General features: G+C 38.3%; 1 protein-coding gene across 1 annotated transcript in view; it reads right to left on the reverse strand.

The window, feature by feature from the left end:
• Positions 1–26,767, reverse strand: part of MVB12B (multivesicular body subunit 12B) — a 310,868-nt gene that overhangs the window by 214,428 nt on the left and 69,673 nt on the right. The window contains exons 3-4 of the mRNA XM_044664228.1: positions 21,845–21,952; positions 10,879–10,975 (exon numbers count right to left, since the gene is read on the reverse strand). Coding sequence (XP_044520163.1) covers positions 10,879–10,975; positions 21,845–21,952 — 205 coding nt within the window. The remainder of the gene's footprint in view (positions 1–10,878; positions 10,976–21,844; positions 21,953–26,767) is intronic.

Raw genomic sequence — 26,767 nt, forward strand, 5'->3', positions numbered from 1 at the left:
AGGGCTTCCACTCAGGGAGAGGGAATTAAGGATGATCAACCAGTAAAGAAAGATAGATGCACAGAAAATACTATCAAAAGAGTTTTTAAATGCACTGGGGAAAAAGGTGCAGGAGAGAACATGAACAAATAGAGTAGCTCTGTTACTACTTTTTGACGAAACTTAAGAAACAAGCTTTATAAAAGAGAGGCTCACATTTTCTAATATGTCTTGTTCTTTTTTGTATAATGAAACACATTTGAGTTTGTTTAGACTTGTTAAATTGACAATGAAAAAGAAAATTAGAGAAAAATAAATGAACATGTCTGGCTAAATCGCCGGGTCACTTCTAGAAATTAGGTGTCCTATTTACCTTAAAGTTAGTTCATGGCCAAATAGAGGATCTACCTATAACAAACCAAAATTCTGTTACTAGCTTTCAAGGTCCTAGCAGACTGGCCAATACAGCAGCAAAGGAAAGTGATAAATGCTGGAGGGGATGTGGCAGAATTAGGACACTAATACACTGCTGGTGGAGCTGTGAATTGATCCAACCATTCTGGAGGGCAATTTGGAACTATGCCCAAAGGGCTTTAAAAGACTGCCTTCCCTTTGATCCAGACATGCCACTGCTGGTTTGTACCCCAAAGAGATCATAAGGAAAAATACTTGTACAAAAATATTTATAGCCACGCTCTTCGTAGTGGCAAAAAATTGAAAAATGAAGGGATGTCCATTGATTGGGGAATGGCTGAACAAATTATGTTATCTGTTGGTGATGGAATACTATTATGCTGTAAGGAATGATGAACTGAAGGAATTTCATATGAACTGTAGCAAAGCAAAGATCCAGGACAATCCAAAGGAATTTATGAGAAAGAACACTATCCACATTCAGAGAAAGAACTGTGGAAACAGAAACACAGAAGAAAAACATATGATCGATCACGTGGTTTGATGGGGATATGATTGGGGATCTTGATTTCAAATGATTGCTCTGTTGCAAATATGAATAACATGGAAATAGGTTTTGAATTATGATACATGTATAACCCAGTTGAATTGCTTGTCAGCTCCAGGATGGGGGAGGGAAAAGGGGTAGGAAAAATAATGAATCATGTAACCATGGAAAAATAAATAAACTAAAAATAAATAAATAAATACATGAAAAGGTTGGGGAATAGCCAGGTGGCTCAGTAGACTGAGCCAGATCTAGAGATGAGAGGTCTTGGGTTCAAATCTTCCTAGTTATGAGACCCTGGGCAAGTCACTTAATCTCCATTGCCTAACCCATACCATTTCTTCTGCCTTGGAACCAAAACACAGTATTGATTCTAAGATGGAAGGTAAGGATTTAAAAAATAAATAAATAAAAAGGTTGGACTAGATTAGAGGTTGGCAAACCATGGTCCAACCTATGGCCTTTCTAACCCACTTCCCATTTTTGTATGGCCACAAGCTAGGAAGGGATTTTACATATGAAACCATTCTTAGCCTATGCCTATACAATAACAGGCAGCTGGTGAAATTTAGCCCTCATCCTCTGGATTAAATGATTTCTATGATCCATTAAAATGTGTATACTTGTGGGAGGCAGCTGGGTAGCTCAGTGGATGGAGAGTCATGTCTAGAGACGGGAGGTCTTGGGTTCAAATATGGCCTCAGACACTTACTGTGTGACCCTGGGCAAGTCACTTAACCCCCTTTGTCTAGCCCTTACCACTTTTCTGTCTTGGAACCAATACACAGAACTGATTCTAAGATGGAAGGTAAGAGTTTAAAAAATGTGTATTTGTACAGCAATGGAAAGGGTAATTAGATTAGGAATCAGAATATCTGGGTTTAAATCCTACCTAGCTACTTAATACCCTTAGGATACTGAGTAATTTGCTTACTGTCTATAAGCCTCAGTATTTTCATTTTGAGACAGGATAAACAACAGGTGCAGCACCCCACTTGAATTCAAGAAATCTTGAGTTCAGTCTTACCTCAGACACTAACTTGCTGTGTGATGCTGAGTAAGTCACTTAACCTTTCTCAGACTGTTTCCTCATATGCAACATGAGAGTAAGGGAACTGGGTTGTTGCAGGGATCAAATATGAGATAATGCACTATTCAGCATTTTGTAAATCTTAGATTATTATTATTATTATTATTACTAATCATCTGTAGCATGAGGAGTAGTCAAATGACCTCTAAAGTTCCCTCCAACTCTGAATCCTCTGATTGTTATATCATTCACCTTGGTATTTTTTTACATATTTGTGTTATATTACAATTTTGTTATTTTCTCTGTGTGTGTGTATCTTATATCATGAGCAATGTTGTAAACTCCTCAAGGAGCATTATTAATTTCCTTTGAACCTTCCACAGCAGTAATACACATGTTCATTCATTCTTTTGTTTGGAAAACATTTATTAAATACCCATGGTATATAGAGAATTCAGTATACTTTGTTGCTGACATGGATACAAAGTTTGAACAAGACATTTTTATTAGCAAAATACACCTCCCTATATAGATGAGATACCTAATTAATTCGGTTGAAACAATAGAAGATAGAAAGGCAAGATTCTGAGGCCTTATCCACAAAACTGATCAAGAAATAATTTGGTTTTATCTGGAATGATATATGTTGATTTCCTTCTCCCATGGGGTTTTTTCAAATCAGTAGATAAGCTAATCCAATCAGGCTACCTCAATTGGAGCTTTCAAATTTCATGAAAGTGATCTTGCAAATTATCACTTCCAGAACATTAAATCACCTTTTAAGAGTCAATGTACTTCTAAGAAGTCAACAGTTAGCCCTTACAGGACTAAGGGAATTATAACTAGAAGGAGCACCAGAAATCATCTAATCTAATCCTTTCTCTTCATAGATGAGGAAACTTGGACCCAAGGAAGAGAAATAATTAGCCTGAGGTTACACAGATAATTGCAGAGCTAGGATTCTATCCAGCTCCTCTGGGATTCAAACTTAACCACTAATACTAACTATACTCTTCTATCCAGCACAATCTCCCTAACTATGCTCACCCAGAGAATGGGTACAGTACTTGAAAATTCTTCTGAGTTGTTACTACTTCATGTGCAAACAAATCAAAAATAATATACAACAAAAAAGTCAAGTAAAATAATGATTCATTTCAGCAATATTTTCTCCACTAAATGAACAACTTGGACTGTCCCTGGGGGAACCCTGTAATTCAGATGACCTCTGAGGTTCTGGGATTTTAGGTGTCCCATGGTATTGTCTAGCCAATCTTTTAAAAAGAGCCTTTGCAATTTTAAATATATTAAGTATTGGGACACATATTGGTAAGATCAAGATTCAAATGAAATATCAAAATCCTCTCTTTATAAGAGTCACTTCAAGCATTGGCTCTTCCATGAAGTTTGCAAAGGGCTCTTCAATTCAACAAACATTTATTAAGAATCTACCACGTATGAGACATTGTTCTAGGTAGCAGAGATACAAAAACAAAATGATAAAAGTTCCTGACCTCAAAGAGTTTACATTCTACAAAGGGGATTCTTCCTGTACACAGATCAGGAAATATAAGTTAATTTAAGAAAGAACACATTATCAACTAGGACATTCAAGAAAGGCCACAGTTGGTTGATGAGCTAAGCCTTGAAGAAAATAAAATGTTTGAAGCAATAAAGAGAAAGAAGGAGTACATTTAATGGAGGAAGGGGGTGGGGGTGAGGGGAGTCAGCTTGTACAAAAATAGAAAGGCAAAGGATGAAACAACTGAACCTTGGGCATACTCATAGGGTGTGAGAGGCAGATAATGATCCAGCAGAGGAGAATAAGGAATGGTCAGAGAGTAGAAGGAGATGGATCAACAGTACCCAGAAGCTGCAAAGAAGTGAAAGGACTAAGGGCCACTGAATTTAGGAGCTAAAAGATCACTAGTGTCCTTGAAAGGAGCCATTTCAGTCAACTGCTTGAGCAGTTGGAAGTCATGTTGTAAGGGACTAAGAAGAAGTGAGAGGAGTTTTCCCTAGGAATTTGGCTGTGAAAAGGAAGAAAGGCAGAGTCTGACAGGGCAAGAGGATGGCAGGGTCAACTGAAAATTTTTTCAGTGTTAACAGAGAATAAACAGCAGGCCTGTGGTCTGTGTGGAAGAGTATACCCTTGGCATGCTAAGTCTCATTCCTGCCTCTGGACATCAGAACAAGGGAATTGTCCTACCTGAAATGCATTCATTCTTCACTCTGGGGAAAACATGTGACTACACTCAAATGCTTTTTGCTTTGGGATGATGCAGCAAACTGTGGTTTTGATCACTATGTTGGCCTCATCTTCTAGAGCTTTCTCTCTTCCTCACTGCTAACTAGGCCTCTCCTATGATGGGGGGAAAAGAGACCACTCCTCTCCCACACTGGCAGCAGGGTGGCTTTTAGTACATGGCAAAAAAGGCATATATGGACTTAGGAAAGCCTGAGACTGCATCTCAAAGCCTTAGAGATGGATGTTTCTAGCCTTAGAGCAGTGATGGGCAACCTTTTGAGCTTGGTGTGTCAAAATTCGCCAAAAACTGAGCATAACTCAGGTGGTGTGTCATTTCAAGAAAAAAACCATAATTTCACGATATTTATAGTTTAAATAACAAATATGTATAATTGTAATATATAATTGTATTTAATAAACCAAAATAGGTAAATTAATATAGGAAGAATTGTCATCTATAGTACACAGAGTGTCTACACTACACTACAGCAAATGTTTCATCCTAGGCATGCGGCCCTATACTTCTATGTATGTAGCCACATGTGGCTGTGTGTCATTGAAAATGGCTACACGTGTCAGAGCTGACACACGTGTCATAGGTTTGCTATCACTGCCTTAGAAGTAACCTCATGAATTTGAGAGAGGAGAGCTTTTGTGTCCTCAGACAGTGCACTCTGGGAGAAGCCCTCAGGAACTATGATCTCACTTCTTTGAAAAGATGGTCATAGGCAAAAACATGAGCCCAACCCACAGACTGACTTCCCATAAGACATGGAGGAAGGAACTGCTCAGACAAGGAAGAGCTGCCATGAAGATGAAATGCTGATTCAGCAGTCCAACAAATTGCATTGTGTTTTTGATGTTTTAAGTATCAACCTCCTGGAAGGCTATAACAGTAGTTATAAATTATTACTGTTGTTTGTTTAAGTCTTTGTTAATGTATGTTGGTGAGTTCCTTGTGTTAAGCACTTTTTTGTGTAAAGGAAGTTAATACCTATTCTAGACTTGATTCTATCTCACTGCTTTTGGGGAGAATCCTAGAAATAAACTTCAGCTGATTCTTTCCAGCACACCAGGGTAGAGACATAAAGAGCCAGAGAACTCAAGAAAGTCTAACTCCTCCATTTAGAAGCCAAGTTTCTTCATGAATGAACGAAACTAGTTCATATTTGTACAAATTTATAGGAAACTTATGGAGTCAACAGATAAGGAGAAATTAAAGATAAAAAGAGAGACTGAAGGATTAAAGCCCTGGAGGAATCAGAAGGAACAGGGATCAAGAACATAGAGAGACTGGTCTTGACAAAGAAAAGTTTCACCAATTCCTTAGAGTTTGGGGGAAAAAATAGAAGGAAGTAATAAGTGATGTAGATAGGGTTTTGAGGTACAGAATAAGAAGAAGGCGGGAGCTCAGGGAAGATGGTTTCTGACATAGAATAAGAGGCAATGCTATCTGCTGGCAGATGGGGCTTGAAGAGAGAATAGGTTTGGAATAATCATGGTGGGGATTTTAGTAGTCAGTCTGGGAAGAATAAGAGAATTTCCATGTAATAGTATGGGTCCAACTGATATTAAATAAGTCATGAGCCCAGTCCGTTCAGTTGTGTGACTTTCTGGATGGTCCTGAGCTCTAACTTCAGTGAGTTTGAGTCTCAAGCAGCCAAACATTAGCTATGTGACCCTGGGCAAATCATTTAATTTTTATCAGTTTTCACTTTCTCTTCTGTATGATAGAGAAAATAATAGCTCCTACTTTACAAGACTGAGAGGCTCAAACGAAATGTCATATATAAAAGGCTTTGTAAACCTTAAAGCACAATATAAATGCTATTATTATTGTTGTTATTGTAATACTAAGATAAGACTAAAGGGTTGGTGCTGAACTTAAATTGGTCCAACTGAAAAACCTAGACACCAGGCACTTATTAACCAGATGCTCCTTCCTATTGTTTCTTCTCATTGATTAAGCCACTAATTCCCCAGTGTTTGGATTGACAAGCCATAGAAACTGATGCCCTCATATCTACAACATGGATCCTGGAGGTTGACCCTGGTCAACTGGTTCTTTTTCCAAACAGTAGCTGACAAACTCCTACTTCCTTTTTCTTTAACTTCCACAATCTATATCCAACTCAACCCTGCCCCTCCACATCCCATATCATTGTCTTGATATTAAAGGTGGCTTATTCAACTATATACAACTCACTACCACCATTTAATCATTTGACGTCTTATTCTACCACCTTTCCTGAGAGACCAGCAGTTCCTCAATCTTGGTTCACCCTCACTAACCACTTTCTCTAGCACTATTCCTATGCTGAGAGACAATGCAAAAGAAGTCACAATCATTAAGACTGGATCCACTACAAATACACATTATTTAAAATGCTACTTAGTGATTAGTTTATTCTTCATTAACTGATATTCTATCATGCTTCCTGGATTGGCTATTCTAAACTTTGTGGGGTCTCAAGTCTACTATGATTATCCCACATGACTCAGTCTCTGAGCAGATAACCATGCCTACTACTTCACTTGAGAAAACTAACGTCATCTATTGGGAGATCTTCATATCCTCCATCTTAAGTGTAAAAACTCATCCATATTTTCTCACATTCACTCCCACCTTTCCTTCAGTCTTCATGGAAGAAGTGGCCCTTCTTGCCATTGTCAACTCTGCCTGCTTGGGCCTTTGAATACATCCTCTTCTCTCTCCTTCACCAGCTTGCTCCAAGAATCAGGACCTTTTCTCTATAAACTTCTACTTCTCATTTTCTACTCTTTTTTTTCTTACAAGACATGCAAACACATGCAATCTTCCCATGTCCTTAAAAGACTTCCCAAACCTGCCATCTCAGTAAAGGCTGCAGTCATCAGGGGTAACTCTTGATCTCTTATTATCTTCTTATTTATTTTGATTATCAACTTTATTAAACATTGTTATTTTCTCCCTTCCAAACTTCTACTTTGTGGAGAAAAAAAATTTCGAAATTGAGTACATCTTTTTTTTTTCCTTTTTTCTTGGCCATCATCATTGTTTGACCTACCCAGCTCAGCGGTTCTATACTTTCTTGGATCCTCCTCTTTTCACCAATATAAATTCTAAACAGAGTTTTTGTTGTCATTGGCATGTTCTCTTTCTAGCTTCAGATCATACCACACTTTAACTTCCTAACACTATTCTTATATAATAATGCCATACTTTTTATACAACATACATTTCCTGCTCTGGTTTTCATCTTCTAAGCATATCACTGAATTCCTTATGCATTCACATCAGTTTCTTTAGATAATTTCTCCTTTTCTCATTAATGAAAATATTAATGGAAATATTATTTTTTGTGTATGCAGAGTTTCATTCTTAAGAGTCTTCCATTCTTCCTGAGATGACTTTTCTACCTTTACTTCCTCTAAACCCTTTGAAATCTGCTTCCCCCCACCCCAATCTAAAATGCATGTTAAGAATATTACCAGCTAGTCCCCTATTATAAAAAAAATAGTCGTTTTACTCAAGGCTTCCATCATTGCCACATTCACAACCAATTCTACTCTGCTTTGGGGAAAGGAAAAAGAGAAAGAGAGAGAAGAAGGGAGAGAAGGGAGAATGTGTACATATACCCTGGTTTACGAGAATTTCAATTTCTTTACTAATGTGGCTCTGTGCTAGGCTTATGAACTGTTTCCTGAGATCCTCAACTATTTCCTCTTTCTTTCAAGGTGGTCTAGGAAGCCCTATATTCCAAACATAGGTCAACAAGTCTCAGTGATAACTATGCTGTCAAATTTGATTCCTTGGATGAGGCTCACCCAATTCACTTTTATTTTTACCATATTTGTTCATCTGGGTATAGACATTTGTAGAGTCATATATTGATACATCCCTTGCAAGCTTCTTACAAGAAGGGATCATGCTATTTTTAGCTTATCTCCAGGGCCAAGCTTAATGCCTTGCCCATTTTATGTGCTAATAAATGTGTCTTGAACCAAATGGAGTCTAAAAGGAAAGATCCCAACTTTGATTAGCTGGTAGATAGAAGTGACAGGGAGATCTTGGGTCTTGAAAGTAATGACAACAAAGCACAAGCTCTGGCAGGTGAAACCAACCTGTGAAGTCTTTAAGGTTGGGCCAGTAAAAAATTGTATATCTGTCATCAGGGGATTAGACTAGATATAGGGATAAATGCTTATACCCAGAAGGTTTACTGCCAGTTTGATTCTTTTTAAAAATAAACATTAAAGCACAGCTCATATTAGAGTCTGTGTCTGAAGAGATGGGAGTCACACAAAGGAACTCAAATATCTTTGAAATAAGTAAATATTCAAAACAAATCACAAAAAATTTTTGTTTAGCTTAAATCAAATTTAAAGTAGTAGATAAAGGGAAAGAATTAAGAATCTACAATGTGCTGGGCACCATGCTAAGCACTTTACCAATATTATTATCTCATTTGATCTTCACAACAACCATGGAAGGTAGGTGATATTATCCCCTTTTACAGGTGAGGAAACTGAGGCAGTGATTTGCCCAGGGTCACACAGCTAGTAAGTGTCTGAGACTGATTTTCAATTCAGGTCTTCTTGACTCTAGATCTAATACCCTCTCCACTGTGCCACCTAGCTGGCAGGTGGCAACTAGGAGGATAGAGTAGAAAAAACACTGGGACTGATATTCAGGAGACACAGGTTCTAGTTGGTTTCAGTTCTAGCACTAACCAGGTAATCTTGGGCAAGTTAATTATCCTCTGTAGGCCTCAATTTTTTCATGGTCAAAAAGAAGGTGGAATTGACTATATGAGGGATTTTAAACCTTTTTTTGGTGTCATGGAACCCTTTTGAATACTATTTTCAAATGTATAAGATTACAAAAAAAACCTTGAAACAAAGATGTAATTTCCTTTCCCATCAAAGGCCATAGATCCTCTGAATCTATTCATGGCAAGCGAGGTGGTGTGTGGACCCTAGGTTAAGAATCCCTATATTAAATGATGGCATCTAGGAATCTAAGACATTTTACGATAGCGGAATTTATTGCAGGACTGTATGATAATAGGCATTCATAATGCCATACCTGAAGGTCCCTTTTACATATTCAAAGATTAAACATGGTTAGCAAAGTTTTTATATTCAATTTATCTTCCCGGATTCTGATTCTATGTTTCTCGCTCTACGTCTTTTGGATTCTGACAAAAGTCCCACTTTGAAGCAGCCTCATGGTCAATCTTATACCAGAGATGAAGGGTCAATTCTCACTCAAGTTACCAGGTTCTCACTTTTACCCTAACCATCTTTCTCCAAACTGCTGAAGCAATTTATTCCTACCTAACCCAGGGCAGCTTCATTTGACTATCCTACCTCTTCCCAGACTGCCATAGAAATTTCGTTATTTGGTGTTTTTTTTTTTCCTAAGTTGCTGCTGGGATGGAGGTTTCCCTATTGTTTTCAGACGGCAAAAGGTTCTGGGTCCATGTCTCCCCAAGTTACTCTAGGGCCAGCAAACTGCTATTCTCATGCTATATATAGTCATGACAGAATATCTGGAGCAGCCCCGATGAGGTCAACTGGCAGCCCAGAGGAAATGGAGATTTAATGAAAGAGACTATTCTTGCTCTGAAAGTCAAAAAGCAAAAAACTATTTCTGTTTCTAAGATTTTGATTTTTTTGTTCCTTTTACATTTGGATCCTGTGCCAAATTTTGGCATTAGGAAAACTTGATCAGGAACACACTTTCTAAAGATAAGATATAGCTTTTTAAATCATTTTTTTCTTGCACAAACTAATCCAGTGGTCATATCTGGGGGATCACCCTTCTAAGATGGAGGAACATTTTTCTTATTTATATGCTGCTAACCAGAATACCCTACAAATTCCTTGAAAGCAAGAATAAAGAAGCAAATAAAAGAGGATTGCTGCTGTTGTTGTTCAGTTATTCAGTCATGTACAACTCTTTGTGAACCTATAAGCAATAACATGCCACTGCTGTCCATGAGGTTTTGAAGACACTGGAACGGTATGCCATTTCCATATCCAGTAGATTAAAGTAAAAAGAGATTAAATGACTTGCACAGAGTCACAAAGCTATTAAATGTTTGAGACCAGATCTGAACTCAGGACTTCCTGACTTCAGACTCAATACTCCAACCACTGAGCCATCTACTTGTCTCCTTCTTTATATGCTGCTACCCAGAATACCCCACTAACTCCTTGAAGGCAAAAGAAATAAAAAGAATCCTGGCTTTTAACTCAGAAGATCCAATGGCTTGAGTCCTAGCGTAGTCACCGATTAAATTTCTGACCCTTAACAAGACCCTTTTCCTCTATGGTCCTGAATTTCCTCATTTACAAAGTGAATAAGTTTGGATTTCTTCTTCTTCTAAGTCTTGTGTAACTCTAACATTCTATATTCTAATGTTCCATATTCTGAGATTCCTTCTAGCACACATATTCTAAAATCCCTTCTAGCTCTAACATTCTATGTTGTAAAGTCACTTTCGACTCTAAAATTGTATGATTCTCTATGCCTCATATAAGGAGGTGTATTCCTGGGCACACAATAAAACTCCTAAAATATTTTCAAAAGAAAGTGTAAATGGAAAACAGTTAAAATAATTCCTGGAGGAAGAAAACTTTAATTGTGACAAGTGGTACTAAAAGATGACTTACGTGTATCCATAGTCTCCTGAATTGGGATGAAGCCTACAGGTAGCGTGTCTTTTATGTCGATGAGCTTCATATCCACCAGAACATTCCCTAAATGACTCTTCAGGAAGAAGAGAGGAGGGGAAAAAGTAGACAGTTAACCTGAGTGCCTAGACTCTCCTTTTCTTTGAAATTTTAGTTTCATGATACATGCTTTATGCAATGAGGTCTAGAGGACTAACATACTAGATGAAGTAGTCTATTAAACTAGGTTTGAGTACTGGATATAATAATAATAATAATAATAACAATAATAATAATAATAACAATAATAATAATAACAATAATAACAATAATAATAATACATATTTACATGATTTGCCTATTGTCACCAAGATAAGTAAGCAACAGAATCATCATTCAAAAGCTAAGTATCCTAACCTAAAGTTCTTTCTATCACATGACACTGCTACTGGCAAATTTCCTTACCTGTAAAATAAAGGAAGGGGATGAGAGGAATCTCTAAGGTCCCTTTGAACTATGATATTCTATGTTCTAACATTCTGGGTTCCCAGGTCCCTTCCAGCTTGAATATTTTATGTTTGTATGACTAGTGCCAGCTTTGTGGCAGAAGGTTAATTACAGCAGGTGGCCATTTTAGCAGGCTGAAACAGCTAGGCACAAGCCACACGTGGCTCTCTGGCAAGAACTTCAGCTGTGGCATCTTTTAAGATGCTCAGACCCATTCTTGGGCACCCAAAGGAAGCCCTTTGATGAAGGAGGGAGCAAAGCTTTCCAATAGTCTGATGTTCCACCCAGCAGAGGGCAGCCGTGCACACACAGCCCCAGTGTTCTGCCAGCTCGGCTCCATGCTCCTGACAGTCTGCATTAGGCACATGTAGATTTTAGAAAGGGCAAATTCCTGTGGCAGTCACTGTTTGAGCACACGCACGTTTGAACATAATGCAGAACCAATTACTAGGCTAAAATGTCACTGCTCCAAAATCAATCTAAAAGACAACATAAACGCAAGGCACATTTGCACAATTTTTTTTAATTATGGTATAATTTTTGCAAAATCCCATGTATCGTATGTAGAGTAAAGCCATCTTTGTTTGGCTGTTTCAGGTCCTCCAAATTATACACTCAAAAATAGTCTTTTCTATATTTATATGAGTTCAATCTATTAAAAAGGCAGTATTAGAGAGTGGAAGGAATGTTAGATTTGGAGTCAAAGGCAGTCAGTCAACATGCATTTATTATAGGAAGGACCTAATAAATGCTTGTTGACTTACTATTAGCCAGGAACTGTACTAAATTCTGTGGATATAAAGAAAGAAAAAAAACACCATTCCTGCCCACCAGAAACTCACATTCTAAGAGAAGAGACAACATGGAAACAACTATGTACTTACAACATACAAAAGCATATGGGGCCACTGGGTAGCTCAGTGGATTGAGAGCCAGGCCGAGAGATAGGAGGTCCTAGGTTCAAATCCGGCCTCAGACAATTCCCAGCTGTGTGACCCTGGGCAAGTCACTTGACCCTCATTGCCCACCCTTACCACTATTCCACCTAGAAGCCAACACAAGAAGTTAAGGGTTAAAAAAAAATTTTTTTTAATTTTAAAAAAAGCATACGAATGTGAATCCTGGCTCTCCTATTTACTACTAAAGGGAACAATGCCATTCTATGGTCTGACATTATGTGTACTCAGGTCCTCTCCAGTTTGAAATATTTTATGTTTCCATGAGCTGTACATAGTTGAGTATCAGGCTCTCCTTCTGTAAATTAAATTGAACTGAACAGAGATTCAAGAGTTGGGAAAAAAACCTCAATGGCCTCCTAGTCCAACCCATACCTAAACAAGGTCCCTTCAACATGACACATGGAAATGGCCACCCAGATTTTGTTTGAAGTCCTCTAGAGAGGAAGAGCTTATTACCTACCAAGGTAGAACACTGTACTTTTCTCCATATTTTTTTATTTGGAATATTTCTTCCACCACCACCCGCACTCTTATCTCCCCCATCCAGAAGCTGACAAGCAGTTCCACTGGGTTATATATGTGTCATTGTTCAAAACCTATTTCCATGTTATTCATATTTGCAATAGAGTGATCTTTTAAAATAAAAACCCTAATTACATCCCTATCACACTATGTGATCATATGTTTTTCTTCTACATTTCTACTCCCACAGTCCTTTCTCTGGATGTGGATAGCATTCTTTCTCATAAATTCCTTAGGATTGTCCCGAGTCATTGCATTGCTGTTAGTAGAAAAATCTATTACATTCGATTGTGCCATAATGTATCAATCTCTGTGTACAATGTTCTCCTGGTTCTACTCCTCTCACTCTGCATCAATTCCTGGAGTTCTTTCCAGTTCACACAGAATTCCTTCAGTTCATTATTCCTTTCAGCACAATAATATCCCATCTCCATTCGATACCACAATTTGTTCAGCCATACCTCAATCAAAGGACACCCCCTCATTTTCCATTTTTTTTTGCCACTACAAAGAACACAGCTATAAATATTTTTGTACAAGTCTTTTTACTTACTATCTCTTTGGGGTACAAACCCAGCAGTGGTATGTCTGAGTCAAAGGGAAGGCATTCTTTCAAAGCCCTTTGGGCATAATTCCAAAATGACCTCCAGAATGGTTGGACCAATTCACAACTCCACCAGCAGGAATACAGCACTTTTCAAAATTCTCATCATTACAAAGGTTTTCCTTAAATTAAGATTTTCCTTACATCAAGTCTTTAGCCTCTTGGTAATTTCAGCCCATTGCTCCCAGTTTTGTCCTGTTTAGCTAGACAGAACAAGGGCAATCTTCCTTACATGGGACAGCCCTTCAAATATTTGAGGGCATCTATCATTTGTTCCCACCACCAAGTCTTCTATAAGGGCCAACTGTCCCCAATTTCTTCAAATAATGGTCATTCAGAATGAACTACACTACCTATCCTGCTTGTCCTCCATCCCTAGGAACATCCTTTCTAAGTGGTGCTCAGAATTGAATGTAGTATTCCAAGGATAAAGGTGATCAGGAAAAACCATCCCTAAGATCTCTCCCAACTTGTGAATCCTGTGATCCCATGGATAAACTTGCACTCAAGTAGTTGTCTGAGACAACATTTTGGTGTACAGGTTTTCAAAGACTCTGCCAGTAAAGGTCTAAGCCATAAAGGGTTTGGGAGATGACTATGTGACCTGGGGCAAGTCACTTCCTTAGTTTCCTTCATTGCAAAATGAGGGAGTTGGAGTAGATGCTTAGAAAGTCTCTTCCACTTCAATTTTCCTATGGATGCCATAAGTTTGGGCCCAAGAATAGATTGTTGTTCATGGATCATGACCTCTTAATGAATGGTAAACCTTCTCACTTAAAGGCTGGCTAGTTATGGAGGAAATACCTATACCATTAGAACAACCTCATATTCCCAAAATATAAATAGGATGGATTAGTAACTATGAGCATGCTTTTGTGGATGTGTATATAGTACTTAACAGTTCACCATAGTGTTTTCTTCAAAACAAAGCAGCCCTCTCTTTTATGGGTAGGGTTTCCTAAAACATCCTTGGTTTCATCAGTGTTGCCCCTTTTGTACCTCACAACCTCTCCATGTCTTAGTAGAGGGGCTTCATGAATTGCTATGACCAAAAGAAAAAAAAATCACCTTCAGGCCACCTTTGGGGTAATGAGGGCATATGAAGTATAATGATTATTATCCTCATTTTAAAGATGAGGAAACTAAGGTTAAGAGGAAATCATGGAAGACAGCATGACATAGTAGATAGACTACTGAACTAAGAGTTAGGAAATTTGGGTTTGAGTCCTAGTTAGCTTTCTTACTTACTCTGAATCTCACTTTCCATCTCTGAAATACCACGGCTACTACAAAAATGTACAAAGTACTTTCCTTAAAAATGTTCTGTGAAGTAGGTAGTACAGGTACCATTGTGCTTGTTTTACAGATAAGGAAACTGAGACTTGAACAGGTAGTGACTTGCCCACCAGAACATGGTAAAAGTAGCAAGAGCCAGGACTAGAAACTAGGTTTCCTGACTCTGTGTCTGGTATTGCTTTCACTTTGCCAAGGACCGGATTGGAAAAGATGATCTCTAAACTCAAAATATTCTGTATACTTTTTCATCTCTAAGTTCCTCTACAGCAGGTGCCACACTAATCTAGAGGCAGCTAGGTAAGACCTCAGTTCAAATCTGGCCTTAGACATTTGCTGGCTATGTGACCCTGGGCAAGTCACTTAAACTTTGTCTTAATTCACTGAAGAAAGAAATGTCAAGCCACTCCAGTATCTTTGTCAAGAAAATCCCAAGGACAGTAATGGGTGTACTATGATCCATAGGGTTACAAAGAGTTGGACATGATTTAGTGACTGAAAACAACACGCCCAATCTACCTAAGCATCCCCAGCACAAGGCATTCATTGAGCCTAGACTCATTCAGTTAATAAGTACCAGAGAAAGGATTTGATCCCAGGCCTTCTGACTCCCAAGACCAGGGCTTTCACATAAATTCTATAATACCATGTTTCCCTAAATGAGGTACAAAATATTTTTTCTTTTTTCTTTAATATAAACCCTTACCTTCTGTCAGTTACCAATTCTAAGACAGAAGAATGGTAAGGGTCAGGTAATAGGAGTTAAATGATTTGCCTAGGTTCACACAGCTAGGAAATGTTTAAGGCCAAATTTGAACTCAGGTCCTTCTGATGCCAGGCCTGGTGCTCTACCCACTGCACTATCTAGCTGCCCCTACAAATATTTTTTGCAAAGATGCATTATCCTATAGATAAGCATGGGAAGACTAACATGAAGTAAAATAAGCAGAACCAGATAAACAATCTATGTGTTCAACAATGGACATGAACAAAAAAACCTGAAACCAAATCATGTATAAATGTCCATTTCTTGAAGAGAAATGAGATCATACCTCTCTTCCTTCTCATGAAAATATCAAAAGCTCAAACTTAATGAAGTCTTCATATAAAAAAGAAAACCCAAAAGCAAAAAAGGAAAAGGAAAATAACAACAACAAAAAAAGGATGTGTTCTTCAGCAAGTCTCTAAAAGCTAAAAAGAAAGATGGAAATACAAAGTCCAAGGCCCTCACTCATCCACTTTTGCCCTCATCAGTTCCACGGCTGGACTTATTAAAACATTGCATCGGAAGTAAAGATTAGTTTTACTGAACTGCCTTTTTCCCCTTTCTCTTAATTCTTTTAATTAATCTGTTAATTAATTTCCCCCTTCCTCTTAATTAATTTCTCATCTTAATTGTCTTTGTTATAAGGGAAGATCACATCTAAAACAAGTTAGCACTCACAGGCAATCTTTGAAGTCTGGGACTGAGTGTTATGCAGAGTCACACCTCAAAATACAGAACCAGTTTGGCTCTTGCATAAAATCGTCACAGTGTAATTTCCAATTTGTTTTTCTTTCTTCCTCTTATGACATAACCAGTTAAAGCAAGTTTTGAAATGTCTGATGCTATCCCATCTACTTCACAGTATAGAAGCACTTCAACCCAAAGATGAGAAGTCTCCGCCTTCTCTGAGCAAATACATAATTGTTCAGCTAATCACTATGTCATCATCACTACGCAATGGCTATTCTCTTCCTTTACATGTTAGTGGAAGAAATAAACATTTCTCTCTACATATTGGTACGACTGAGACTACTCAGCACATCTCTGCATCTGTGAAGTGAGAAAAAGATTCAGGTCTACCCGGAATGTTACTTAACAGTTGCTCCTGCGAAGATTTCATCTTTGAAATATAAGCAGGGAGTCCTAACTCTACTGGTACACTCTCTAGCTGGGACAGCTACTCAAAGTCAGGAGTTTAAATTGGATTTACTCTGACAAGCAAATTAAAGTATATTCACTCCGAATGTTGGGAGCCTAGCTTATGGGAACATAAGATTCAGAGTTAAAATGAATTAGTAGCAAGAAACTACCCAGGCCTAGTATTCATATTAAGAAAAAAGAGGAAACTGAGTAATGTAATTTAGCTCGGGTAACTTAAGAAATACAAAGCTGAGCTGGAATTTCAAACCAGATCTTCTGATTCCAGATCCAGAACTCACTCTGCCTTCCTTGGGATCACTTCTCCTGTAACTTTTCATAATCACCCTTTCTATAGTACTTTTAGTCCTACAAAGGCTCTGACTCTCTGAAGACATAATGTAAGTATTTTCTTCCTTCTCCAGATAAGGAACTCAAGATTCACTCTATGGGCAAGGGAGACAAAGACAAAAAGTAAAACCATCCCCCATGCTTGAAGAGGTTAGGTCCTAGCAGTGAGGGGTGTACCCTTCCCTGTACTGTGAAATATAGAACCCTGAGGGCAGGCTGGACAACTGTTCAAGAACCAGCCTAACTAATTGTACAAAGCTTATAAGCAGAGGGCTGGCTAGATAGACTGTTGGGGTCATAGAAACTGAGGAGATTTTCTCAGGCAAGGAAAAGCAATCATGTGCATCAGTGGAGGGGTGCATCCCTGAAACATTCAACAACATTAACAAAAGGATCGTCCATGATAGTGACCATTCAAAGAAACACTTAAAAATCCTCCGCAAGAGATAAAATGCAGGTCTGCATCATCTGGGCTTCATACAGTTAAAAGTATGGTCTCTTCTTACACCAAGCAACCACTGTAATGGGCTTCATACATTAGGTCTGCGACACCATTAATTTTGCTTGTTCCTCTCCCCTCCCCCATCTCGTGCTCTCTTTCATTTCCTCCTCATAAATATGAGAAACATATTCCCAATCCTTGTTGAGCAAATGATTCATGCCAAAAGCCCAATATGCACTGACTCAGGGTATTTATATTGTCTCTGGTAGCCGGTATTTGCTAGTATACTGTAATTATTTTTGACAACCTTGCATTTAAGGTGGCCACAGATAACCAACTTAATATTCAAATGTTCATAAATCCTTCTGTTTAATATCCTCCCTACCTAATCTATGTACATTATTATTACAGGTAATGCAGAAAGTACAGTGCATGAAAAGTACAATTAATCTCGATCTTTCCACAGCAAGCAGTGTCGCTCCAGCCCCAGGATTCTGTATTAATAAAAATGATGATGGGGGGAGGGAGAGGGTACAGCTGGCTTACATTCCAGATAGGACTCCCCAAACTCCTGAGATGGGGCTGCTAGCTGCTCACCTAATTAAGATCTGAGCTAATCTCAAGTCCTAGAATATATTCTAGAAATATCTGTTGTCATAAACACACATCCTCACAATAGATGGAAAGTTGGTATTTTTTTTTTTTCAGAAAAGAGAAGGCACTCTTTTACCTACCACAAAGATCATAATTCTTCTTGCTCCCACGTCTTAGGTCACAATGTACTTTGTATTTCTCAAGTAAACTTATGTATTACTGTGCATTATCACTGCCTTTGTATCATATCCTTATGTTCCTAGCAGACAGGGAACTCCAAGTGGAAGAGGTCTGGGTTATTATAACTAAACTGTACCACCCCCCTCCCCATCCAGGGCCTAGCACTGTGAGTGCCTTACATAAAACTAGCATTTTGAACATGTTTGGTGAATGAGTTATAACATGGTACAATCAAGTGAGTACTAAATATTAAGCCAAAAGACCTGGATTTGAATCCAACTTGACTACTTAATCAACTGTATAACTTATTGTAAATGTAAATTATTTATTCTCTCTAGGCCTGTTTCCTTGTCTCTAAAATGAGACAATCAAACTAATGAGCTCCAAAATCATATGATCATATGAATATTGTTGAATGAAATAATGAAGGAATGAATGAATGAATGAAAGGTCCAGGAAAAGACCTCAGTCTCATCTAATTTAACCTATCTAAAGAATGAATCCCTTTTAAATAAGCTCTGCTCAAACACTTCCAGAGAGGGGGAAAAAATCTGTTTTCTCAGCTGTCAGGTACCAACTGTAGACAGCTCTTGCCATCAGGAAGGTCTTCTTTATCCTGAGCTGAAAATTTTCAAAAAAAATGCTTGAGTAGAAAGGGTACTGAATTCGGATAAATGCATTTGTAGTCAGAAATCCAGATTTTCTCCTTAATATCTTTGTGATACCACACAGTGTTGCAATGAAAGTGAATGTGGGTTGTGCTGTATTACTATGTACTTGTTTTGCAAAGCAAAGTATATTTTAAAATATTTTGTTTCAGGGGGGCAGCTGGGTAGCTCAGTGGATTGAGAGTCAGGCCTAGAGACGGGAGGTCCTAGGTTCAAATCCGGCCTCAGACACTTCCCAGCTGTTGACCCTGGGCAAGTCACTTGACCCCCATTGCCCACCCTTACCACTCTTCCACCTATGAGTCAATACACAGAAGTTAAGAGTTTAAAATTAAAAAAAAAAAAGAAGAAAAAAAATATTCTGTTTCACAGATAATCCTCAAAAGACCTGGGTTAAAATTTTACCTCTACCTTATACAGCAGAACTATTAAGAGATAATAGATATCACAGGGTTTGTGTGGATCTAGAAAGCACTTAGAGGCTTTCTGTTCTAACCCCCTCCTTTCACAGGTGAGGATGGTGGGGTCCAGGAACAGGAAGTGAATTGTATTGTCCAAGATCAGCCAGCTAGTGCCTGGCAGGGCCATGATTTGAAACAGGTCCTCTGATTTTACAAGCAATGCACAACCAATTTTTATTATTAATTTTTTTTATTTTGAACTTAACCATTATTATTGACCACAAACATTCCAAAATACAGAGAAACAACAACAAAAAAAGCATTGTCTATGAAACTGAGAATCTCTTTACAAAATGTTTGCTTGTCAAAACAAGTAGAGAATAACACTGTACCATCCACATCCACCTTCAAAGATATATTGTGATAGAAGAATAGGACTGGATTTAAGACACCAGGGTAGCCACTAGAAGGGGCAAGGGAACTCCTCTAACACTCTAATTTTGCAATTGAGAGGACTAACCTCACACACAAGATCACACAGGAATTAGGTGAGAAGAATAAGGGGTTTAGATGCAAGTTTTCTGATTCTAAGTGCAATGCTCTTTTCTTAAGGAAGCCACTTCACTTCTCTGGGAAGCAGCTTCCTCCTCTGGAAAATGAAAAGGTTGGACCAAATTATCTCAGTGCCCTCTCACTAATACTGCTGCTACTGCTTCTACTACTATTGCTAACTGCTACTACTACTACAGCTACTACTATTAATATTAATAATTATATTAATAGCAACAACTAATTCCTCTAGTGCAGAGGTCGGCAACCTTTTTGGCCGTGAGAGCCATAAACGCCACATTTTTAAAAATGTAATTTCATGAGAGCCATACAGTGCTCACAGTGAGCTCCTGTAACAGCACCTGAAAAAAAATTGACTTTATGGCTCCTGCAGAAAGAGCCATACATTGCTGACCCCTGCTCTAGGGCATTAGGTTTAAAAGTGCTTTTCTTACAATTCGCCAGTAAATATATATGTATATGTGTGCAATGTAAAACATATAAAGGTAATATAAATATTATAATTCTCATTTCACAAAGTACAAAGTTCATTAAAGTCACTTGTACAAGGTTCTAAAGTGTAATAAGGAAATAGTATTTTTAAGGGTAGATAGAGAAAGTTTTCAAAGCGGGGTGGCAGGAACTGAACATTCTAAAAGCTTGGAATGTAGCAGGGGAATGATACAGAACTTGGGACTGTCAGTTGGTTATCACTGAAGAAGGAGCCTGTGTGTGTTTTGATTTCCCTGAGAAGGCATCATCAATATACCATCATCTTTGTGGGAAGAACAAGCTGGAGCTTGGATTTGCAGCCTGGAGGGTGGACCTTCATTCTGTACCAGTTCACAGTTTTTACCCCACTAGATCTATTGTTAGAATAACAGCTGAGACCCTGGGATCCAGAGCATCTTCCACTAAACCATTTCATCTGAAATGTCACCCAGGAGATAGACAAGACAGCCTATAAAGAAACAACACTGGAGGAGTTAAGAAACAAGACTAGAGGAGTCAGGGATCCAGGAGTGAGATTTCCAAAACTGTATCCTGCTTGACTGTTATTGTTAGTGAAAACTTTAGTGTAGGACTCCATTCCCTTGCCCTAATATATGTTATTAGTTACCCCAGTTAAGGAAACCTGTTACCCACCTTCCTAAATCCTTTACACTCAATAAACAGTTGTTATTGTTTCCTGTCTAATCTCCTCATCCCCTAGCAAGAACCCTAATTTAGGCAGATAAGTTATTATATTAATTCTCAGATCAACTGATTTAACTGCCATTTCTCTATCTAGGTGTCACCCACTTTCTCAAGTCCTTGCTCATCTTTAAGGGTTAAGTTAGTGTATGGTAATTACCTCCAGATCAGTGATGGGCAAACTTTTTAAAGAGGGGGAGGAAAGGAAAGGAAATGGTCATCTGTCAGTCTGTTTCTAAGGCAACTCTTTCGAAGTTTCACTGTATTGTATCCTACTCATTGTATTCGTCAGATTAGGAATAATGTTGGGCTGCCAGATAGAACATTTCAGGGGGCCACATGTGGCCCACCGGCTGTAGTTTGCCCATCACTGCTCTAAATATATTATTTACTGGGTTTATTTAATCAAGTCATCCTAAAACAGTTAACCAAGAGGAGGCAGTTTAAATCATCCTTTCTTCAGTTTCTTCAAAAGCTAAGTAAATGTTGAAGTCAGATCTCAAACATTCATCCATTGCACCTTCCTGTCCCTACTAAACTATGGACTCCTTGAGGATAGGGACTATGTTTTATCTGAACTTTTTGCCTACTCCTACACCTATGCTGGGTGCATAGTAGGTTGCCTAATAAGTACTATATGCTATGGCTCTATATCAGGCCAACCAATTCCACTCATTTTACTTAAAATATGGTTATCTTGGGAGAATAAAAATTAGTCACATAAGGGATAAAGAAATATCCAAGATAACCATAAACACCTGGTATTTAGCCCATAGATGGAAGGCATTATTGGACTTACATTTTCTTTAGAAAATGATCTTGTGAAACACAGGTATCTGGTAACCTTGGATTTAAATAAGCCGTCTTTCCAGAGGTCAGCGTCCACACCATCTGCCGTCTGTGCAACCTGTGCCAAGGAGACAGAGAGAAGGAACTTAGGGAAGCGGGGGTAAAAGCGAGTACATGTGCATGGCGGCTCTTCTATGCCGATTCCAATTAACACTGGCCCGAACTCTCATGGCATCTCATTAGTTCATTTCATTCGGCACAGGGAAGAGAATTTCCAAAAGGGGAAAGTGAGCGAGAGTGTGAAAAATATAATTTCTAAAAATATTGTCCCTGGGGAAGCAATTGATTAAAGACACCCGCACAAAGAGGGTTCTAATGAGAAAGGAGCAACTTTTGTTCTAATGTACCAGGAAAGGATCTGACAAGTCAGCACATTAAAGTGCTCATTACTCCTCACTCAGGGGGATAGTCCTGCAGTAGGAAATGTCCAAAGGGGTCAGAGAATTTAGGGTTGGAAGGAGCCTTAAAGATTATCTAGTTCAATGCCTTCATTTTGTAGAGGAACTGGAAGCTACGGAAAGAAGTGACCTGCCCAGGGTCATCCAGATGGCAAGTGGCAAGGCAGGGATTTGAACCCATGTCCTTTAAATTCAAGATCTAGGGCTCCTTCCACTAAACCATTTCACCTGAAATGTCACCCAGGAGATAGATAAGACAGCCTATAAAGAGTGACATAATATATTCCTTCAGCTCTTAGAACCTGAGTGGTTAAATCAATAGGAATTCTTCTAGACTGGAGCTTCTAAGGAGATCTAGAAATAGAACTAGTAAAGGTGAAAGATACAAGCAGCTTTCCTTGAAGAATCTTTTAATCAAGTTAAGAGGGTTCAAGTCAGTCATCACTGTTTCCCAGTGACTGCTTTAGCTACAATCCTCAGGGTGCCTTCTACCCAAGCTAAAGATGGAAAGTGAATGGTCAGTAAGACCCATTTTTAAACTTCCTATCCCACAAAAGATGTGGCAAGGGAGGATGGGTGCCACCCTGCTTCAAAATTAGGCAGGCTCCAGCAGTATTTCAATCCAATCCAGGAGGCCAACCCAACCTGGGATTTCATTTACCACCACTTCAAAGTAGGTAAGGCTTGGACAGGTTAGGGGCCAGGAGAGGAGTAACTGAGAAGTCTAAACGGGCACAATTGGCCAAGAAAGGATATTCTAAAGCAGGAATTTTTAACCTGGAATCTAGGAACTTTTTTCTTTAAAAAAATCTATATTTCAATATAATTTAAATACTATATATTTTATTTTAAGCATTTGAAAACATTACACTTGAGGAGTTCATACCTTTCACCAGATTGAGAAAGGGGTCTATGACACCAAAAAAGTTAAGAACCCCTACTCTAAAGGCTCTGATGGTACTATGTCACAAGCTCCCACTCTCCCATTGTGGAGTGCGCCAAGGATCTTTCCTCATACTGCCGAGTCTTCTCAAAAGCTAGAAAAGACAGATGTCCAAGCCAGTACAGACTCCGGGGAATCCTATGTGGTCTATTACCAAAGTGGGCTATGCAGCTCCCACTCTCATCATCTTTACTCCCACAGGTGCTGGTTCTTTATCACTCTCTGCCTAGAAGTAGATCTCACACCCAATTAACACGATACACAGATGCCCAGACTGATATCTGTATTGACAGGAATGTAATGGTGGAGGGGTGTGCATCAGGGTAGTCAAACCTCATTCCTGAACTGTTATCCTGAATATGTCTAACTGGAACCTATTTAGCAAGAATAATGAATGAAAACCAGAAGTTATCTTCCCTTTCACAACTAAAAGGGGGGGGGGAGGTTTCTATACTTACTGCTTCTACTTCCTCTTCTCCCACTCTTCCACTCCTTGCAATCTGACTTGCAATCACATCACCGAACTCAAGCAGCTCTCCAAGATTACCAATGATCAATCTCTTAACTCCTAAGTCCAATGGTCTTTTCACAATTCTTCTTGACTTCTTTTCAGCTTTTGACATAGCTGACTATTCCCTTTCACTCCTGGACACTCTTTCCTCTCTCAGTTTTTGTGGCACTGCTCTCTCCTGGTTCTCCTATCTTTTTGATGTCTCCTTTTATCTTCTTTGTTGGAAAATTATCCTCCACTAACCATAAGGATCCCTTAAGGCTCTATCCTAGGCCCTCTCCCTTCTGTATGGACCCTTTTTTTGTTTTTTGTTTTTTAAATGCCCTTATCTTTCATCTTAAAATCAATATTGCTTATTGGTTCTAAGGCAGAAGAGCGGTAAGGAGTAGATAATGGAGGTTAAGTGACTAAACCACGGTCACATAGCTAGCTAAGAAGTGTCTGAGGTCACATTTGAACCCAGGACCTCCCATCTCTAGGCCTGGCTCTCAATCCACTAAGTCACCCAGCTGCCCCTGAATACCCCTTCTTAAGTGATCTCATTAGCTCTCGTGGTTTCAAGTATCATCTGTTTAACTCCCAGATTTATACATCTTTCAAGTTGATGTTAAACCATCAATGACAGCTCTTCATGTCTATTCATTCAGATGATCCAAAAACCTCTGCCTAGCCCAAGGATAGCAAAGAACTTTTGCAAATACACTGCTAAAATTTAAGCCCACTATGTCTGTAGCATTCCCATAACCCATCAGTGTAATAACTTTATCAAAAAATGAAATGAGGTTAATTTGGCATTATTTACTCTTCTTGAAACCATGTTAGCTTTCAGTGATCACTACTTTCCTTTCTTGTTGTACAAAAGCCATTCTTTTAATAATATGTACTAAGATTCTTTTAGAAATTACTCAATCTCACTGACATATATATATATAAATAAACTATAGTTTATGGGACTGACTCTTTACTTTTTCTTAAAATTAAGTCAATATTTATTCTTTTTCCAGTTCCATAGTTCCTCTCATTCTCAATTATCTTAATAATAACTTTGATGCCTTTTTAAACCATAGTAATTTCTTGATTTTGTACACACACACACACACACACACACACACACACACACACCTTATTCCTTTCTCTCGTACACATTGAAACTTTGCTTGTAATGAAGAAAACAAAAATTTCTTAATGCATATAGCATTAGTGTCTGATAGCATATGCAAAATTTGACTTCTCTTTGATCGTGATTGATCATTGCAATCAATAAAAGTTTAGTGTTAGGAAGAGATTATGCTCTGTGTGTATGTATGTGTGTGTGTGTGTGTGTGTTTATATATGCACGTGCAAGTGCATAGGAAAAGGTAACAGATGTCTTCAAGAACTTGAAGGATTGTTATGTGGAAGACAGATTAGATTTGTTTTATTTGGCCCTTGAGAGCAAAACTAGGAGCAATGAAGTTGCATAGAAGATTTATGGTGAATATAAAGTAACATTTTCTGATAATTATATTTATACCAAAATGGAATGGACTACCCTCAGGAAACAGTGAATTCCCCCTATTATAAGGAATTTATTATATGTTCACTCTGTCTCCTTAGGAGCAGACTTTCTAGGTTAGAGGAAGTTAAGTAATATCACTCAGGCTCTTTCAGAGCAGAAGTCTTTTCAATAGCCCTCCATCATTTTAAGAGGTCTATCATAAAAAGAAAGAAATCAGTTGGCTCTAGGCTCCATCTTCTCTGGCAGTCTCAGAGAACAGGAGTGGCTGTTTGGGCTCTCTGTCAAGAGGTCTCTCACATAGTGGCTGGTGGCAGTTGGAGTTGAGAAGAATAGATTTAAGGAGGTTAAAGAAGGAAAGACTTAATACTTTTAGTTAAGAGTCTAGTTACTTCTCAGTACTCTGAGGCCTATTCTCCACAGAAATTTGAAGGGAGCTGAGGAACTATCTGTGTAAGATAATCCAAGTTCAACTGACAGTTGATAGAAGAATTACTTAAGGAGTTTTAAATTTAAGGTTCATCTTTTAGCACAGTTTTAGTTAGATAGGAAACATTATTTAAGATAGTGAGAATAGTTTAAGGCCTGCTTGCAGACAAAGAAGAGACTGCAAAGAAAGCAGCTTATTTATACATTTTAGTATTAGGTTAAGAGATTTCCTATTCTATACCTAACTCCTAGTTTCTACCTGCTATTTCCTCTCTCTACCTCTACTACAGAACAAATAATTAAGGGTTATATCAAACTGATTCTGGCCTTCCATCCACTGCAAATTATTTTAACCTCTGAAAGCTTTAGCTTATCTATAATAGCTGGGCATTACCAACCGTCCATCAATACCTATTATCAATATATTATCAGCTTAATTATAGTTATAACAGCTTACTAGAGGTCTTTAAGAAAACAGTGGGTGGTTACTTTTTAGACATGTTGTAGAGGAAGATCTTGTTTAGATAACTGAACTTGATGGTTTCTAAGCTCACGTCCCTGACTAAAACTGTAAATCTGTGTTATTAGTATGGTATATGTAAAGGTTAACAAGTCTGTACTGAGGAGTAAGAAATGTTGATTATGTCAATATATCTATTTAAAAAAAAAAGAGTGACTAGCTATGATTTTCCTTTTCCCTCAGTTGATTTGTGTGTAAGAAAGGATATAAAAGACATCAAGGTGCACAGTTAGAAAAGATGAGCCAGACATGTGGTTAAATGGAGGAATAATGGATTTGTACTGATATGTACAAAAGCCTGAAAAGAAGGAAGGTCCCTATTGCACTGGGTGACTCCTTAATGTGGTATTTAAAGAAAGATATGAATAAGAATCACAAAAGATGAGGTGTGAAGCAGAACAGAATTCAGTATCTTTCCCTCCAAACTCTCTAGTCTTCCAAACTTTCCTAATACTGTCAAGGCATGACCATTTTCCCAGGCACAAAGGCTTGCAACCTCATGATCATTTTCAACCCATACTCACCCGTGTATCCGATCAGTTGTCAAAGATTGGCATTTCTACCTTCGGAATATCTA

Source organism: Gracilinanus agilis, chromosome 2, assembly GCF_016433145.1.
Source record: "Gracilinanus agilis isolate LMUSP501 chromosome 2, AgileGrace, whole genome shotgun sequence".
NCBI lineage: Eukaryota > Metazoa > Chordata > Mammalia > Didelphimorphia > Didelphidae > Gracilinanus > Gracilinanus agilis.